The sequence below is a fragment of the Anomaloglossus baeobatrachus genome, chromosome 12, assembly GCF_048569485.1.
Source record: "Anomaloglossus baeobatrachus isolate aAnoBae1 chromosome 12, aAnoBae1.hap1, whole genome shotgun sequence".
Classification (NCBI taxonomy): domain Eukaryota; kingdom Metazoa; phylum Chordata; class Amphibia; order Anura; family Aromobatidae; genus Anomaloglossus; species Anomaloglossus baeobatrachus.
The window spans coordinates 41,327,891-41,346,637 of NC_134364.1; the positions used below are offsets into that span (position 1 = coordinate 41,327,891).

The following is an 18,747-nucleotide window of genomic DNA, read 5'->3' on the forward strand; positions in this document are numbered from 1 at the left end:
TTTGGTGACTTTTTTACCTCAGTATTTGGTGACTTTTTTACCTCAGTATTTGTAGCCAAAACCAGTAAGGGGGCAAGAAATACAGAGGTGGTGCCCATGTATCTATTATACTTTTCCTCTGATTGTTCCACTCCTGGTTTTGTCAAATACTGAGGTAAAAAGGCACCAAATACTCAACTTGTGCACACGGCCTAAGTTTTATAAACGGTATGTAAGGCCACATGCACACGCTGAGTATTTGGTGAGTTTTTTGTAGCCAAAACCAGTAAGGGGGTAAGCAATACCGACATCGTGCCTGTGTTTCTATTATTTTACTGATTGTTCCACTCCTGATTTTGGCAAATTCTGAGGTAAAAAGGCACCAAATACTCAACATGTGCACACGGCCTAAGTTTATAAAGCTGTAAATAAGGCCACGTTCACACATCGAGTATTTGGTGAGTTTTTTTACGTCAGGATTTGTCAAACCCAGGAGTGTGGAAATCAGAGGAAAAGTGATATAAACACAGGCACCACTGCTGTATTTATTAACCCTTACTCGTTTTCGCTACAAATACTGAGGTAAAAAACCTCCAGATAATCAACGTGGTTGCAAAAAAAGAAAAAAAAATCATCATATATATGTGAAATTTCAATGAATTTGGGACAAAGTTCACAAAGAAAGTGTGACAAAAACTTTATTATAGTGGTGTTACTTGAAGAGACATTGTCCCTTCTGTCACACATCTCTGCAGACTACAGAGACGTCGTCAGGGTCACAGGAGAGGACGCTGAGGTGTTTCTCCTGGTTACAGCTGATTACAAGCCCAGACACACCCCTTCTATCGCTGCATAGTGGCAGCTCCCCAATGGGCTGGACCAAACCAAAACACACAACATAGGGGTGGGCGTGGTAAGCGGACGAGGCATTGGATTGTTGTGCGCTGCGGAGGCTCACTCCTGAGGACGGCGGCTCCGGGCACGGGCGGCACAGCCGGGACATGAGGCTCCGCAGCCGCCACAATGGCCAATGTGAGGGTAGCGCTGCGGGTGAGGCCGCTCAGCAGGAGGTGAGTGCAGCTGTGAGGAGACTGGCAGCAGAGTCAGGGCATGCTGGGAGTTGTAGTGGCACACGTGCAGATAGTAATGGCAGAAAATCCTCCACTTCCCATGTATGGAGCTGGATATCACCCCTGTAATACGGAAGGATCCCCTGAATGGGTTGAATTTAGTCAGGGGAAGACTTCTCAAGGAGTCTTCCCACTTTAATAAGTTATTTTAAACTTGTCCACCTTAAAAATGGGTTTTAAACTAACGGAGTCCCTACTCGGCTGCTATCATTCTCCTGCAAATGGGGTACAAGCCGCTATAGGGCAGTATGGATGGTACAGGACCGCCGTGATCGGCTGCAGCGTTCAGCTGACTAGAACCGGCTTCATTGGATGGCGCAATTTTCCAATTACCTGGTCATGTAACACCGAGGTGTGTCAACCAATATAGAGGCCGGCACTGGATCTGCTGGAGGGGAGGCATTGGCGCTGGATGGGGGGACATCGGCGTGGGATCTGCTAAAGGTGGGGTATCTACGCTGGATCTGTTGAGGGAGGGGTGGGGGGGACCGGCGCTGGATCTGTTGAGGGAGGGAGGGGGGGGGACCGGTGCTGAATCTGTTGAGGGAGGGGAGGGACCGGGGGGGACCGGTGCTGAATCTGTTGAGGGAGGGGAGGGACCGGCGCTGGATCTGTTGAGGGAGGGACCGGGGGGGACCGGCGCTGGATCTGTTGAGGGAGGGACCGGGGGGACCGGCGCTGGATCTGTTGAGGGAGGGACCGGGGGGGACCGGCGCTGGATCTGTTGAGGGAGGGACCGGGGGGGACCGGCGCTGGATCTGTTGAGGGAGGGACCGGGGGGGACCGGCGCTGGATCTGTTGAGGGAGGGACCGGGGGGGACCGGCGCTGGATCTGTTGAGGGAGGGACCGGGGGGGACCGGCGCTGGATCTGTTGAGGGAGGGACCGGGGGGGACCGGCGCTGGATCTGTTGAGGGAGGGACCGGGGGGGACCGGCGCTGGATCTGTTGAGGGAGGGACCGGGGGGGACCGGCGCTGGATCTGTTGAGGGAGGGACCGGGGGGGACCGGCGCTGGATCTGTTGAGGGAGGGACCGGGGGGGACCGGCGCTGGATCTGTTGAGGGAGGGACCGGGGGGGACCGGCGCTGGATCTGTTGAGGGAGGGACCGGGGGGGACCGGCGCTGGATCTGTTGAGGGAGGGGCCGGGGGGGACCGGCGCTGGATCTGTTGAGGGAGGGACCGGGGGGGACCGGCGCTGGATCTGTTGAGGGAGGGACCGGGGGGGACCGGCGCTGGATCTGTTGAGGGGGGGACCGGGGGGGACCGGCGCTGGATCTGTTGAGGGAGGGACCGGGGGGGACCGGCGCTGGATCTGTTGAGGGAGGGACCGGGGGGGACCGGCGCTGGATCTGTTGAGGGGGGGACCGGCGCTGGATCTGTTGAGGGAGGGACCGGGGGGGACCGGCGCTGGATCTGTTGAGGGGGGGACCGGGGGGGACCGGCGCTGGATCTGTTGAGGGAGGGACCGGGGGGGACCGGCGCTGGATCTGTTGAGGGAGGGACCGGGGGGGACCGGCGCTGGATCTGTTGAGGGAGGGACCGGGGGGGACCGGCGCTGGATCTGTTGAGGGAGGGACCGGGGGGGACCGGCGCTGGATCTGTTGAGGGAGGGACCGGGGGGGACCGGCGCTGGATCTGTTGAGGGAGGGGGGACTGCGGATCTGTTGAGGGAGGGGGGACTGCGGCGCGGGATGTGCTGGAGGGAGGGGGGTCACCGGCGCGGGATCAGGTGGGGGGGTGCCGGTGCTGGATCTGCTGGGGGGCACTAGGGTTACAGTTATATCTAGGCACTGGAGACAAAGGGAGGAGGAAAGCTTCCATATAAGAAGGCCAGGGCTACATAGGCTGCTGATACTTGAGGGTGGGGGATTCTGGAGATTTTGCATTGGGGACACAAGATATAGCACTGATGCCACCATTTGATATTTTAGAACAACCCATGCCTAAGAAATTACCACCACTTCCTAACACGCAATTATAACTGTTCCTCATCAAAATCTATTGACAAATTGAAAATGGCAGCAGTGCTCCTCCCAGTCCTGGCTGCGTGATTTGGCCTTTCTCTTACCCCAAGGGCAGAGATCATTGATGTCATCTGCTTTAGGCTGGAGTCACGCTTGCGTGTGACTCGTGCGAGTATTGGATCGCTCTGCCCAGACCGGCAGCGGCTCTTCTGACAGGAGTGGGTCAGCATCATAGAAATGCATACAGCGGAGCCGCTCCTGGCAGAAGAGAAGCCAGCCGGTCCAGACAGTGCGATCCGATGCTCGCACGAGTCGCACGCAAGTGTGACCCCTGGCCTTACACGAATCCTCCTGATCCTCAGCACTGGGAAGAGCTGCGAGGGTCAAGCTACTGGATTCCCCACCGTGTGCCCCCGGTGCCGTGGAGGAGTAGTATGGACCTGCCTAGGCTATGGCCCCAACAAAGGAGCCGAGGGCTTCACCATTTCTACTTCCCATTGCAGAAAGGATTCCTCATTTGGTGCTCCGTTTTAAAGGGTTATTCCGTAAACATTGTTCTCCCTTATGCAGACGAGAAATCGTAACTAAATGATCCCTGGGGGTCCAACCACTGGGGCTCCTGTTGATTCCAACATCAAGGATCTGGGAACTGGTCTCTGCAAAGTCCCGTTTTGAACGTAGCGAAGGAATCCAGTTACAGAACCCTGAGTTTATCACATGCGGCTCCCTGTGGTTGGACCCCCAGTGATCAGTAAGTTATGCCTTCTAAAATAACTTGGGGGTAACGTAATATTTTGGAAATAAGCAGTGTGTGCCAAGACCCCTATTCTGGCAATTGTTGGGCACCTCAGTGGTCGGACTTGCACCAATCTAAGGCTACTTTCACATTTCCATCTTTTCCCCTCCGTCACAATCCGTTGTGTGACTGAAGCGACTGATCCTTCGCAGATAGTGGTACAAATGATGCGATGGATCCTGTGAAAAACCGGATCCGTTGTACTATATACATTTTTTTTTTTTCTCCCAGAGAAAGGTTATGCACCATAGGTTCATATAATTTTTCTATCGGGGGAAGAGACAGAGATGGATTCCTGCGTCCATAGGCTTCCATTATAACTAACGACGGTCGTCGACAGAGCCGATGCTATCCGTTTTTTCGAAAAAACGTTGCATTGTGCGTTGCTTCTGCCCGACGGTCAGTCATTCCACCATAGATCCATCGCGGGACAGATGCAACGCAAGCCCTTCAGTCGCAATCCGTCGTTAATACAAGTCAATGGGGAAAAAATGAATCCTGAAAACTATTTTGCAGGATACAATATTTTCTCAAGGCGACGGATTGCAAGTAAAGGAAAAAAACGGAAGTGTGAAAGCAGCCTAACAATTACTTAGATAGTGGATAATTGATACTTTGTTTATCCCGGTCTCTTACTTTACACCCACAGGGGTGATTTCGGGTCTGTGTGGGATGCAAGTGACCAGGAGGATGGAGCTTTCTTTTCCCATGTTGGTGACAGAAATGTCTCAGACAGATGTCAGCCTTAAAAGCATCTTGGATTCATCTGTCTGTGGTCACTGCAGAAAGAAATCTGAAGTCAGAGACACGGAGCATTATCTGTCCTGTGTAATAATAAGAGTATTTTTCTACAAAACGTCCTACGTTTGGAGAATCCGAGAACGAGGCATACTTCCTTAAAATCCATTTCCTGTTGGTTTTCTAGTCCCCCTCGTCTGGGTTTTAAATTATGTGAGGAGAGCCGCTGGGACGGGAGAAATCACGTGACTTCCATTACCCCCCCCCCCCCCGCACCAAAAAAGAATCTAGTCCTCCAATATGAGAATAGCCGTTCTGTGCAATATCATTGTCAGGGAAAAGTCTGCGTCTCCTGAGGATGTCAGATACAATGATTGCAATAAGAACGTCTTGTGGCTTCTTACTCCTTATGCTTTTAATAAATACATATATAATACGATATGTATCTTTTTTTGTTAAACAGTAGCACAAAGGTAAAGTGATTGATGTACAGTAGGGGGTAAAAGTGGCTGCAGTGGGTGGTTTCACGTTGCAGTTTTTGGGAAAGTATTGTTTGGGTTTTTCTTTTGTTTTTTTTTTTTCTACAGCCATGCATACATGAGAGAGCTGTTGTCTCATGTTCCTTCTGCTGACCGCTATCTTTCCCAAGTCTCCCATAAACATGAGGCTAGAATGGGGAACTGGGTTTCTAATAGGGAAAAGGGAGAAACACACATCTGGACCCCAGTGGTCGCACAGTATTTTCCCTGAGAACACCAGTATCAGAGACGTTCCAAGTGCCAGATCCTTATTTACCCCCCCCCCCCAATCTGTGTATAGGGAATTTTATTAAATCCACTCTATGTTGTAGAATCTTAAGCCAATTTGGGGTGATACCAGCATCCTATTGTCTGTACAATGTCTTGGAAAATGACCTGTTAGTGCCTGCTCATCACTAATCCTATCATGCTCTGTACCTTTAACGAGCAGTTGCGCTCTCCAATGTGCGCGACTCAAGTACCTTAGCATAATGGAAGTCAATGGGAGGATTTTCCTGAAAAATGCTTGAGTTCCCCATTGAGTTCCATCATACTCGGGTACTCGAGTTGAGCCCATCCGAGCTGCCAACTGCTCTTAACAAGTACCGAGCATACTATTGCCCGCTCATCACTAGTTACAAGTACTGAGAACCCAAGCATGGTAGTGCCTGCTCATCACTAGTTACGAGTACAGAGCACCTGAGCATGGTAGTGCCCGCTCATCACTAGTTACGAGTACAGAGCACCTGAGCATGGTAGTGCCCGCTCATCACTAGTTACCAGTACTGAGCACCTGAGCATACTATTGCCCACTCATCACTAGTTACAAGTACTGAGCACCTGAGCATGGTAGTGCCCGCTCATCACTAGTTACCAGTACTGAGCACCTGAGCATACTATTGCCCGCTCATCACTAGTTACAAGTACTGAGCACCTGAGCATGGTAGTGCCCGCTCATCACTAGTTACGAGTACAGAGCACCCGAGCATGGTAGTGCCTGCTCATCACTAGTTACGAGTACAGAGCACCCGAGCATGGTAGTGCCTGCTCATCACTAGTTACGAGTACAGAGCACCTGAGCATGGTAGTGCCCGCTCATCACTAGTTACAAGTACTGAGCACCCGAGCATGGTAGTGCCTGCTCATCACTAGTTACGAGTACTGAGAACCCAAGCATGGTAGTGCCTGCTCATCACTAGTTACGAGTACAGAGCACCTGAGCATGGTAGTGCCTGCTCATCACTAGTTACGAGTACTGAGCACCCGAGCATGGTAGTGCCCGCTCATCACTAGTTACCAGTACTGAGCACCTGAGCATGGTAGTGCCCGCTCATCACTAGTTACGAGTACAGAGCACCTGAGCATGGTAGTGCCTGCTCATCACTAGTTACGAGTACTGAGCACCTGAGCATGGTAGTGCCCGCTCATCACTAGTTACGAGTACAGAGCACCTGAGCATGGTAGTGCCTGCTCATCACTAGTTACGAGTACTGAGCACCCGAGCATGGTAGTGTCCGCTCATCACTAGTTACGAGTACAGAGCACCTGAGCATGGTAGTGCCCGCTCATCACTAGTTACCAGTACAGAGCACCTGAGCATGGTAGTGCCCGTTCATCACTAGTTACGAGTACAGAGCACCCGAACATGGTAGTGCCCGCTCATCACTAGTTACGAGTACAGAGCACCTGAGCATGGTAGTGCCCGCTCATCACTAGTTACGAGTACAGAGTACCTGAGCATGGTAGTGTCCGCTCATCACTAGTTACGAGTACAGAGCACCTGAGCATGGTAGTGCCCGCTCATCACTAGTTACGAGTACAGAGCACCTGAGCATGGTAGTGCCCGCTCATCACTAGTTACGAGTACTGAGCACCCGAGCATGGTTGTGCTCGCTCATGAACAGAGGATTGGAGGATCACGGTTTATGCAGGTCCCACATCCCTCATATCTTGTAATCTAGATGTCGCATAGTTTAGGTTGTATGAAATTCTGTTCACAATTTGAGGAATGTGTCTGTCCCTCACGTGGTCTGGAATAGATCTGTGCCGTGTTATGAGTAGTCCGGATGCATGAGTGAGCATCCCGCACAATGCGTCTCTTGAGGAGCTGTTTTATCTGTCCTGTGAGGTTAACTCTCTACCGTAATTTTCCATTCACTGCAGGAAACATCCAAAACAATAATTAAAGGGTTGTTTTTTGTTTTCTTATGAAAATAGTGAAATGTCTATATGGGTGTTTGTGCCCAACTAGATATAAGTAAAATATATCTTTGTACTGTGTTAGCCAGTAGAGATAAAAAAAATTTTGTTTAAAAGAACAGAGTCCTCAGTGGTTGGTACCTTTTTAATGGCTAACTGAAAAGATGGTAATAATTGCAAGCTTTCGAGACTACTCAAGTCTCTTCATCAGGCATGGTATAACACATGACACTTCAGATTTTGTGTTATACCATGCCTGATGAAGAGACCTGAGTAGTCTGGAAAGCTGCTATTATTACCATCTTTTCAGTTAGCCATTAAAAGGTATCAACCACTGAGGACTCTCTGTTCTTCTAAACAAATTTTTTTTTTGTGCCCAACTAAAAATACTTCTTTTTAACAGTAACTTTCTAGTACAAGGCACAATCCCCACATCTGCCTTACATGCTCTCACTTCCCTGATATCAAGAAAGGAGAGATCTTTAATTCAGTAGTGTCCCGCTTCTTGCCAATGTTACCACCTCTAAAGTGGCCAGTCTCCTTCCTAATTGAGGCGTTTGTGCCTGTTGCACCATTCAGTTTCTTAAAGCCAGTTTGTCACCAAGTTTATGCTACACCCATCTGAGAGCAGCATGATGTAGGGGCCAAAACTCTGATTCCAGTCATGTTGCTTGCTGTCATTTTGATAAAATCACTGTTTTTTCTGTTTCAGATCCAGCAGTTCTCTGACTGCTGAGCTGGGTATAAGCCCGCCCACACCACTGATTGGCATCTTCCTGCTTATGTACAGTGTACAGAGAAATCAGCCGATTAGTGGTGTGGGGCATTATATAGATGTCATGAATAAGGAGAACTACCTGGCAGCAGATTTACTAGTCTTCTAGTGATAATTTCCTTCTGATAAATAAAATATCCCTGTTTTAATTCATTTTTTTTTTTAAAACAAAACTTAATAAGTAGCCAGTAAGTGACACATTGCTGGAATCAGGGTGTCTGCTACTACTTTAGGCTGCTCTCAGGTTGGATGGCAAAGGCCTGGTGACAGATTTCCTTTAATTGTGGGAATAAGTGAGCTTTTGATACCACCAATTTACATATCCAAATGACATATTAGAGTAGAAATGTGACTAGCAGCTTATTTTCCATCTTCCTTTGTTTTCTTGAGATTCCTTCAATCGGTTTGTCCAGAATTTTAAGAAAATTGGTCAACGTCCATCAGTATTTTGCATAAGTGTTTTATATGCCAAAACCAGGAGTGGCAATTACAGGCAAATACTATGATTGGAAGATTGACACTTGTTCTGTGTTTTGGAGCCACTACTGGTTTTGGCCTCAAAGTACTGATCAAAACAAATACCCCTTTATCAATTTTCAGATTTATTTTCTAGAGAAACAGTATCTACAAAATGACTATCTACAATTATTTTATGGGAATAGCAAGCATTTACTAAACTTTGCTCTTATTTGGGGCTTGAGAAGCATCATGCTCTTTTCTCCTACTGAAAGTTAAGGCCCTGTCACACTCAGAGATAGATCTGTGGCAGATCTGAAATTGTGGACAATCGGTGCCAGGTTTGTGGCCGTGTACAAATGGAACAATATGTCCATGATTTCACTGCAACCACAGATCTGCCAAAGATTTATCTATGTGTGTGACGGGGCCTTTAGTGTCTTGCACACGTGCCATTATATAGAGTTAAATTGGTGTAATAATCTTTCTCAAAATCCACAAGTATTCATTTTGGAATTTTAATTCTGATGTTCTAAATTTCAATATTTTTGGCAACTTTTATACACCTTGAGAAAATTCCATTGTCTTGGAATTGGTTGGGCTTTTCAGGATTCTCATATTTTGACCATAGTGGAGAGTTTGGCAGCCCAGGCCCGCCTTACGTGGGCTTTTGTCGGCAGCCCAGGCCCGCCTTACGTGGGCTTTTGTCGGCAGCCCAGGCCCGCCTTACGTGGGCTTTTGTCGGCAGCCCAGGCCCGCCTTACGTGGGCTTTTGTCGGCAGCCCAGGCCCGCCTTACGTGGGCTTTCGTCGGCAGCCCAGGCCCGCCTTACGTGGGCTTTCGTCGGCAGCCCAGGCCCGCCTTATCCAGACGGGGGGCTGTGTGATCTTCTCATTGTCAATGGATGAACAAGTAGGGTTTGTGCAAACTGTTATTCTGCTGTAACAGTATCTATAGCTCATGACTAGTACAGAGGTGTGTGTGTGTGTGTATATTTTATATAAATATATTTTATATATTTATATTATGTATTTATGTGCAGTTTGTCAATTACATTATTATAAGCAATTATGGTAACTATCATGGAAACGTTTCTTTCAGCAGATGGGAGCTCAATGCTTAAGGGTATGTGCCCACGATCAGGACTCACTTCATCCTGGATGCAGCAGGTCCTGATCTGCGGGGCCACAAGTCTTCTTTGCAGGAGACCGCTGCTGCTCGTGCCCATAATCAGGGTTCAGTGCGCTTCGGTCTCTCGCTTGTGTTCTCCCTACGGAAGACGCATGCAATTCCGCAGCAAACAATTGACATGTTGCGGTCTGGAAAACTGCACCACAGTTCAGTATTTGCTGCGGGGAAAAAAAGCACAGTGGACACAGGATTTCTAGAAATCCATCCACTATGCTTGTACCGTACAACACAGTGTTATGGACGCAGCTTAAGCATGCTGCGTCGAAAACGCTGCAAACACTGATCGTGGGCACGCACCCTTAAGGTGGCTTTACACACTGCAACATCGCAAACGACATCGCTGTAACGTCACCGGTTTTGTGATGTTACAGCGACCTCCCCAGCGACATTGCAGTGTGTGAAACACATCAGCGACCTGGCCCCTGCTGTGAAGTTGTGATCGCTACAAATCGTTCAGGACCATTCCTAGGTCCTTTGTTTCCCGCTGTGCAGCATGCATCGCTAGAAAATTTCAGCGTGTAAAGGGGACTTTACAGCGACTTCCCTTTCAAATAGCAGCTTTACAACGTCCCCAACAACCAGCTAGGTCGCTCTGCAGGTCCGGATCGTTGTTGCGTCGTTGGCCAGGTTTGCCTGTTTGACAGCACACCAGAGACTTTGTAGCGATCCCGGCTAGGTTGAGATCGCAGGTTGGATCGCTAGAAAGTTTGTGTGTAAACCCAGCTTTAGACTTGTCTCTTACTTTGACAGATAAAGCAGGAATAACCAGTACGGGAAGCGATCGGACAGGGATCTGTTTTGCGCTACATGATTGTAAGCTTTGCCTTGGCTACTGTAATATCAAAGTCCTAGTTTACTGTGACCAGGGCCATTGTTCTCTGGTATGTGTTACCTGTCCTTCTGTATTTACTTACTGTCATTTTGGAGCCATTCTTGTATTGTGTTGTGCTTTTGGCATAGTAATACCAGCTGAGGAGGTGAGAAGTGTCATTTACTGTAGGCTTCTCCTTTTCTTGTAATCGGCATAATGCGCTTTCTACTGTTGTAAATTGAAGCTCATGGCCCTCAATGCAAAAGCTCCAACGGGGCCCCCAATTATTGCAATTATTTAATAGTATTGGTATTTTCATATGGACCAAAGGGAGTTTTGTGGCCCCCTTAGGCTCCAGGGCCTAGGTGCAATTTCAACCCTTGCACCTATTGTAGTTACACCCCAGGCAGTCTGCTTGTTTTCTACCATGTAGCATCTCTATTGTCTCCTCAGTGTGGATGACAGTCTTCAGAGTCTTCTTACTCGACAGTCTTCAGAGTCTTCTTACTCGACAGTCTTCAGAGTCTTCTTACTCGACAGTCTTCAGAGTCTTCTTACTCGACAGTCTTCAGAGTCTTCTTACTCGACAGTCTTCAGAGTCTTCTTACTCGACAGTCTTCAGAGTCTTCTTACTCGACAGTCTTCAGAGTCTTCTTACTCGACAGTCTTCAGAGTCTTCTTACTCGACAGTCTTCAGAGTCTTCTTACTCGACAGTCTTCAGAGTCTTCTTACTCGACAGTCTTCAGAGTCTTCTTACTCGACAGTCTTCAGAGTCTTCTTACTCGACAGTCTTCAGAGTCTTCTTACTCGACAGTCTTCAGAGTCTTCTTACTCGACAGTCTTCAGAGTCTTCTTACTCGACAGTCTTCAGAGTCTTCTTACTCGACAGTCTTCAGAGTCTTCTTACTCGACAGTCTTCAGAGTCTTCTTACTCTCGTAACTGAAGGGATTTTCTGAGCTACATTCAAAAAGTGTTAGATGATATAGGGATAAAGGGACGCTAAAGAAAATCTGTGCCACCCTGGGTGCATAACTCTGCTCCCCTTTTTCATGCCTATTTAATATGACTCTCTCCATCCTCCATGTGTTACTCTGATTGGTACATCATTGTACTCTCCATATACATGTGTCACTCTTAATACAACATTTTGCTCCCCTTCTACATTTCTAGCCCCTCTGACTCACAATACACACTCCTCCTCCAAAACATCTTTGTGACGGTGTATCCTGGGTACAAGACTCTGCTCTCCCCATGTACGTCTCTATCCTCTGTGACTCTCTCCTCCCTGGGTACAAGACTCTGCTCTCCCCATGTACGTCTCTATCCTCTGTGACTCTCTCCTCCCTGGGTACAAGACTCTGCTCTCCCCATGTACGTCTCTATCCTCTGTGACTCTCTCCTCCCTGGGTACAAGACTCTGCTCTCCCCATGTACGTCTCTATCCTCTGTGACTCTCTCCTCCCTGGGTACAAGACTCTGCTCTCCCCATGTACGTCTCTATCCTCTGTGACTCTCTCCTCCCTGGGTACAAGACTCTGCTCTCCCAATGTACGTCTCTACCCTCTGTGACTCTCTCTTCCCTGGGTACAAGACTCTGCTCTCCCCATGTACTTCTCTATCCTCTGTGACTCTCTCCTCCCTGGGTACAAGACTCTGCTCTCCCCATGTACGTCTCTATCCTCTGTGACTCTCTCTACCCTGGGTACGACACTTTCCTCTCTCTATTAATCTCCATCCCTTGTGACTATATCCATCCTTGTTACAATCTTCTCCTGCAATACATCTCCATCCTCTGTGACTCTCTCCACTCTTGATACACCTCTGCTCCCCATATACATCTCCACCTGTATGGCTCTCTCTATCCTGAGTACAACACTCTGCTTTCCTCCTCTTCCTTCCCTATACATCCGCATTCAGCATGGATCTTTTTCTGAAGCATGTCAATGGTGTATAAAATGCCACATTTCTTTGCCACGATTGCAGACTGTGTGTGAACATGGCCTAAGTTTTACATGTCTTGCTTTAAAGGGAATCTGTCAGTAGGTTTCTGCTATGTAATCTGAAGGCAACATGATGTAGGGACTGAGACCCTGATTTCGAGGACATCACTTATTAACCTATATGTTCTTTCATTACAATGTGTGTCTTATCAGCAGGAGCTTATCACTACTAGACTTGCTGCCTCCTGTGTCCTATTTCAGCCACACCCCTAGCTCTAATTAGCAGCTCATTGTCAATAGACAATGTTCAAAGAGAGCTGTGGTGTGGACAGCGGCAGCTTTCTTAGCTCTGCTACATGTTAGATCTAAAATCTCTAATTCTATCACAACTGCTGCATCAAGTAAACTAAGTGATAAATTGCTGTAATTGAGGCTTCTCTTTGTGCACCATGCTGCTCACAGATGAGGTAGAAAAAACCTGGTAACTAGTGATGAGTGAGCACTACCATGCTCGGGTGCTCATTACTCGTAATGAGCAGTTGCATGTTTGGATGGGCACTACTTGAGTACCCAAGTCTAATAGAAGTCAATGGGGGAATCAAACATTTTTCTTGTAAGTCTTCCTGAAAAATGCTCAAGTACCCCATTATTATTATTATTTATTATTATAGCGCCATCAACTCCATGGCGCTTTACATGTGAAAGGGGTGTACATAATAAGGACAAGTAATATAATCAATACAAGGCACAGACTGGATAGAGGATAGAAGTCCCTGCCCGCGAGGGCACACAGTCTACATGGAATAGGTGCGATACAGTAGGTGAGGGTAGGGCTGGTCATGCGGCGCTGTATCAGACTGAGGGGTACGGCAGGTTGTAGGCTTGTCGGAAGAGGTGAGTCTTCAGGTTCCATTGACTTCCATTATACTCAGTACACTAGTTGCGCCCATCTAAGCATCCAACTGCTCGTTACCAGCACTGAGGAGTTGGATTAGAGTAGCATGGTAGTGCTCGCTCATCACTAGTTATGACTACTGAGCACCCGAGCATGGTAGTGACCGTTCATCACTATCTGCGAGAATCTGAGCATGGTAGTGCCCGCTCATCACTAGTTGCGAGCACCGGAGCATGGTAGTGCTTGCTCAACACTAGTTACGTGTACTGAGCACCCAAGCATGGTAGTGCCCGCTCATCACTATCTACGAGTATCTGAGCATGGTAATTGTGCCCAGGCTGAATTGCCATTGAACTGGCAGGAGGTACCCAGAGATATATTCCAAGAGCGAGTGTGACCCTGGATTATGGCTTTGGGGCAAAACAATGTGTGGCCGGTGTGATGAGCGGCCTCCCTGCAGACGTTCTTCTAGGAAATGATGTGGGCAATCTTCATTGCCACTTTGTCGGTGCGGTAAAAAGAAGTCAAGCCAAGAGAGCAGCCCATGTGGACGTGTACAACCCATCCATGGAAATGAGGCCACCAGAACTGCCATTACAGCCGGTGAGTGATTCTTCTTGTGGGGATAATATGAATGTTACTTGGGATAAAGTTCAGTTTAGACAAGAAGTAGAGACTGACCCCACCCTTGCTAGTTTTAGAGCCCGAGCTGAAATAGGGCAGCTAGGGGAGAACGGAGAAAGAATTATCAGAGAAAATGGACTTCTGTATCGGGTTGCCAATGCCGACTCCCTATATAAGCCCTGGACTTATAGCAAACAGCTGATTGTTCCTCAGAAGTACAGAATTCCCCTATTACACCTGGCTCATAACATTCCTACGGCTGGCCATCAAGGCAAAACCCGCACCGAGAGACGATTGACTCAAACTTTTTATTGGCCGGGGATTTCCCAAGCAGTGGCGCATTTCTGCCAAACTTGTGACATATGTCAGCGTAGAGGGCGACCCGGAGATCGCCCAAAGGCACCCCTGCAACCGCTCCCTATAATAGAAGAACCCTTTCAAAGAGTAGCTGTTGATATCATTGGACCTCTGGCTAAACCAAGTAAATCTGGAAAGCAGCGGGATCAGAGTAGAAGAAATGGAGGACAACGGCCAATCAACGTCTGAAACCAGAACCTCAGGATACAGGAACTGGACTGTGGTGAGCCTACAAACAAAGGCCCGTGAATTAGGTGTCGGCTACAAAGGACTCTCTAAGGAGCAACTAATTGAGGCATTGGAAACCGCTTGCCTGCAAGATGGCACCGAGGAACAATTTCCACAGCAAGGGGAGCAAAGACGGGAGCCGGAGGTAAATACCCAAAAAAGTCAATGGGTTGTGTGGTACGAGGAGGAGATGGCCTTGCTGGGAGAGGAGACCACCATAGAATATAAGATGGAGGTCATGCGTGGAGCTAAAGAGAAGGAGCGCAGGATGGAGGAGATGGCACTGCTGGATAAGCAGCTCGCTGTGGAAGCCGCGAGAGGTTCCAGACAGACTGTAACCCCAGCACCCATCATGAGGGAACTTCCCAGGGTGTCCCGCAAAGACTTCACGCAGTTTAATGAGGCTGCTGGTGACATTGAGGGCTTCTTCCAGGACTTTGAGCATCAGTGTCGATTAATGGAAGTCCCAGAAAGGGAGCGCGTCCGGCATCTGGTTGGGCTCTTAGAGGGTGGAGCTGCTGCAGCCTAGAGAGCTATGGACCCTCGGTGGAACTGTGAGTATGCGGATATTAAACAGACTATTCTAGAACATTATGCTGTAACGCCAGACACTTACAGGACTCAGTTCCGTACTTTAGCACATGATGAGGAAGTGTCCTTCAAGATGTATGCCCACAAACTCAAACATCTGTGGCATCGTTGGCTGGAGGCAGAGGAGGCCTTAACCTTGGAGACCGTTCTCCAGGTCCTCCTAAAAGAGCAGTTTTTCTTCAAGTGCCCCGCTGAGATCCGGGAATGGGTGCGTGAAAGGAGACCAGCCACTGTGGAGGAAGCTGCAGCTCTAGCTGATGAGGCTCTCACCATCAAGCCTCAGTGGAAAAAACTACTACCCAGTGAGAAAAAAACCACCAACCCCCCAACGCTGGCGGCCCCTGGTCCTTCTGGCCCCAATGTTCACCATCACCCTAGACCGTCAACTCATGGGGACCTTCGTGTGACTATGCCTCGCATTACTCATGCTCCACCTTTGGGAATACGACGTGGAGGAAGAATCCCAGAGCGCAGATGTTATGGGTGTGGGCAGCCTGGGCACATGCAATTCCAATGTCCAGGTGTTCGGAGACAGAACAGCTACAGACCGCCTTTGCCTGTTCATTATCTACAGACACCTTCACCAGGAGAAGAGCTGGATTCTGTGTCTGATGACTTGCCAAGTGACTCAGATATCATGGCTCCCCTACCCGGAGTCTATGGGGTGCGAGCTCCAGCCACCTGTTCTTCTGATCTTCAGGACAAACATCTACAGGAGGTCGTGCTGGATAGCCAAAAAGTTGTTGGCTTCCGTGACACTGGGGCTTTCCTCACCATAGCCGATCCCCGAGTAATTCAACCACAAGCAATTCAAAAGGGAGTTTGTAGAAGGACAACAAGTCTTAATGATTGTTCCCCATCGGCAGAATAAACTGCAGACCACATGGGAGGGTCCCTTCCGGGTTCTCAGAAAACTGAATGATACCAATTACCTTCTTGCTTTAGATGATCAGGGGCTAAGGCAAAAGACTGTCCATGTGAATATGATTAAGGAGTACCGTGACCGGAACATTCCAATGATAGCAAGCTGTCGGTTGGCTTCAGAAGATGGTCAAGAGGATGAGGCCTCTCTACCTGATCTCGTGGAAGCAGCGAGAGCCCCATCCACTGTGGAACAGGTTCCCCTGGGAGATTACCTGGACTCCTTACAGAAAATCCAGATGCTGGAAGTGCTTCAACAGAGACGGGCTGCTTTCTCATCCCAACCAGGTCGAACCACCGTCACCCAACATCATGTGGACACTCAGGGCATCCGTCCCATACAACTGGCTCCTTACCGGGTACCTGAATCAGTTCGAAACACCATGCAGCACGAACTGGAGGAGATGTTACAGCTTGGGGTAATCCAGGCCTCCCATAGCCCTTGGGCCTCCCCTGTGGTGTTAGTACCCAAGAAGGATGGGAGTACTCGATTTTGTGTGGACTATCTGCGACTAAACGACCATACCGTCGATCGTAGCGATCCTTACCCAATGCCTCGTATTGACGAACTTCTAGACCGACTGGCTGGGTCCCGATATGTCACTACCTTGGATCTCAGTAAGGGATACTGGCAGATCCCTCTAACGGGTGAAGGGAGAGAATGGTCCGCTTTTATAACTTCCTTTTGGTCTGTATGAATTTCTAAGCATGCCTTTTGGAATGAAAAATACCCCGGCCGCCTTCCAGAGAATGGTGGATCAGATCCTCCGGGGATGTGGTGACTTTGCTTGTGCCTACTTGGATGATATCGCCGTCTTCAGCCACACATAGGAGGAACATCTGAATCAAGTAGCCATTATTTTGGACCTGATTCTTGCAGCCGGCCTAACTATTCGACCCGATAAATGCCAATTGGGGATGGGGGAAGTCCAGTACCTAGGGCATAGAGTGGGAGGAGGGAAGCTCCGTCCTGAGCCTGCCAAAATCCAGGCTGAGACTGGCCTGTACCCTAAACTAAGAAACAAGTTATGGCTTTTCTGGGCACTGCCAGTTATTACCGAAAATTTGTTTCTCATTTCAGCACTGTGGCCAAGCCTCTTACCGACCTGACCAAGAAAACAATGCCCCGGCTGGTGATCTGGACTCCAGCCTGTGATGAGGCTTTTAACCGGCTGAAGGACGCTCTGGTCTGCGATCCTGTCCTGGCTGCTCCAGACTACAAGCGGAGATTTATTGTGCAAACGGACGCCTCTGCTTATGGACTGGGAACTGTCCTCAGCCAGGTGAATGCAGCTGGGGACGAACACCCCATTGCCTACCTCAGCAGGAAACTGCTGGACCGAGAAGTGGCCTATGCAACTGTTGAAAAAGAATGTCTGGCTGTAGTGTGGGCCCTTAAGAAACTACGGCCGTATCTGTATGGACGGGAATTCACTGTGGTTACTGATCACAATCCCCTCACCTGGCTGAACAGAGTCTCTGGGGACAATGGACGATTACTGCGATGGAGCCTGGCTCTGCAGCCCTATAACTTTACCATACAGTATAGAAGGGGCAGCCAACACCAAAATGCAGATGGACTGTCCAGGCAAGAGGAGCCTTGAGTCCTGTCAGCCATGCCTGCGTGTACTTAACCAGCGACCTGTAGAGGTCCCTAGTACGTACACAAGTTGGGAGGGGAAGGAATTGTCATGATGTATTTTACCTTCTCACTGTATTTGCTGTAATACTATGTCTTGGGATGTAAGTAACCATACCTTCCCCCCCCATCTCCTGTGTCTCTGGGCCCATAATGCAATTATCTCTTGTCCACACAGCCAGGGGAACTTCTCATTGTTTCGTAAGCAGTGGATAACGCCAACTACACAAACCTGTAGACATCTCTGAGCCAACCTTCTAGTGGGCCCAACCATTGCATAGACCCCTACCCTTGAGGGGCGGGCCCACGAGCTCAGACAATTCACTCCTGTTTCTAAATGCAGTTGGGAGCTGAGTTTTGAAGAGGAAGGGAGCGAGATCTGATTCTGCGGACAGATCTCGCCGTCCAGTGGATTGTGTGGGATTTCTGGGACTCTGAAGAGGACTATTTCGTCGTGATCTGGCACTTTGGATTATCGGGAGGTGCCCCCGAATCTGTTTTATTTGGACTTGTCGTGTGCTGTTCCTATATTCCTGTTAGTATACCTGTTGGATCATCCTCGGCCTGTTGTCTCTCTTTGCTCTGATGTACACCCCGTCACAGTAATGCCCGCTCATCATCAGTTGCGAGTACATAGCACCCGAGCATGGTAGAGCCCGATCATCACTAGTTGCGAGCACCTGAGCATGGTAGTGCTCACTAATCACTAGTTATGAGTACAGAGCACCAGACCATGGTAGTGCCCGCTCATCACAAGTTACGAGTACAGAGCACCTTTTAGTTTGGTAGTGCTCGCTCATCACTAATTAGGAGTACAGAGCATGTGAGCATGGTAGTGCTCCTCATTACTAGTTACGAGTACGGAGTGCCAGAGCATGGTTGTGCCCGCTGATCACTAGTTACGAGCACCCGAGCATGGTATTGCCCGCTCACCACTACTGGTGACAGATTGACTTGAAGTTGAAGCAATGAGAAGTCTTAAGTCTTGAGCA

General features: G+C 48.9%; 1 protein-coding gene across 1 annotated transcript in view; it reads left to right on the top strand.

Annotated features, from left to right (window-relative positions):
- Positions 1-951: 951 nt before the first annotated feature.
- Positions 952-18,747, top strand: part of STARD9 (StAR related lipid transfer domain containing 9) — a 252,380-nt gene continuing 234,584 nt past the window's right edge. The window contains exon 1 of the mRNA XM_075330480.1: positions 952-1,049. Within this exon, the coding sequence (XP_075186595.1) occupies positions 1,003-1,049 (47 nt within the window). The 5' untranslated portion in view covers positions 952-1,002. The remainder of the gene's footprint in view (positions 1,050-18,747) is intronic.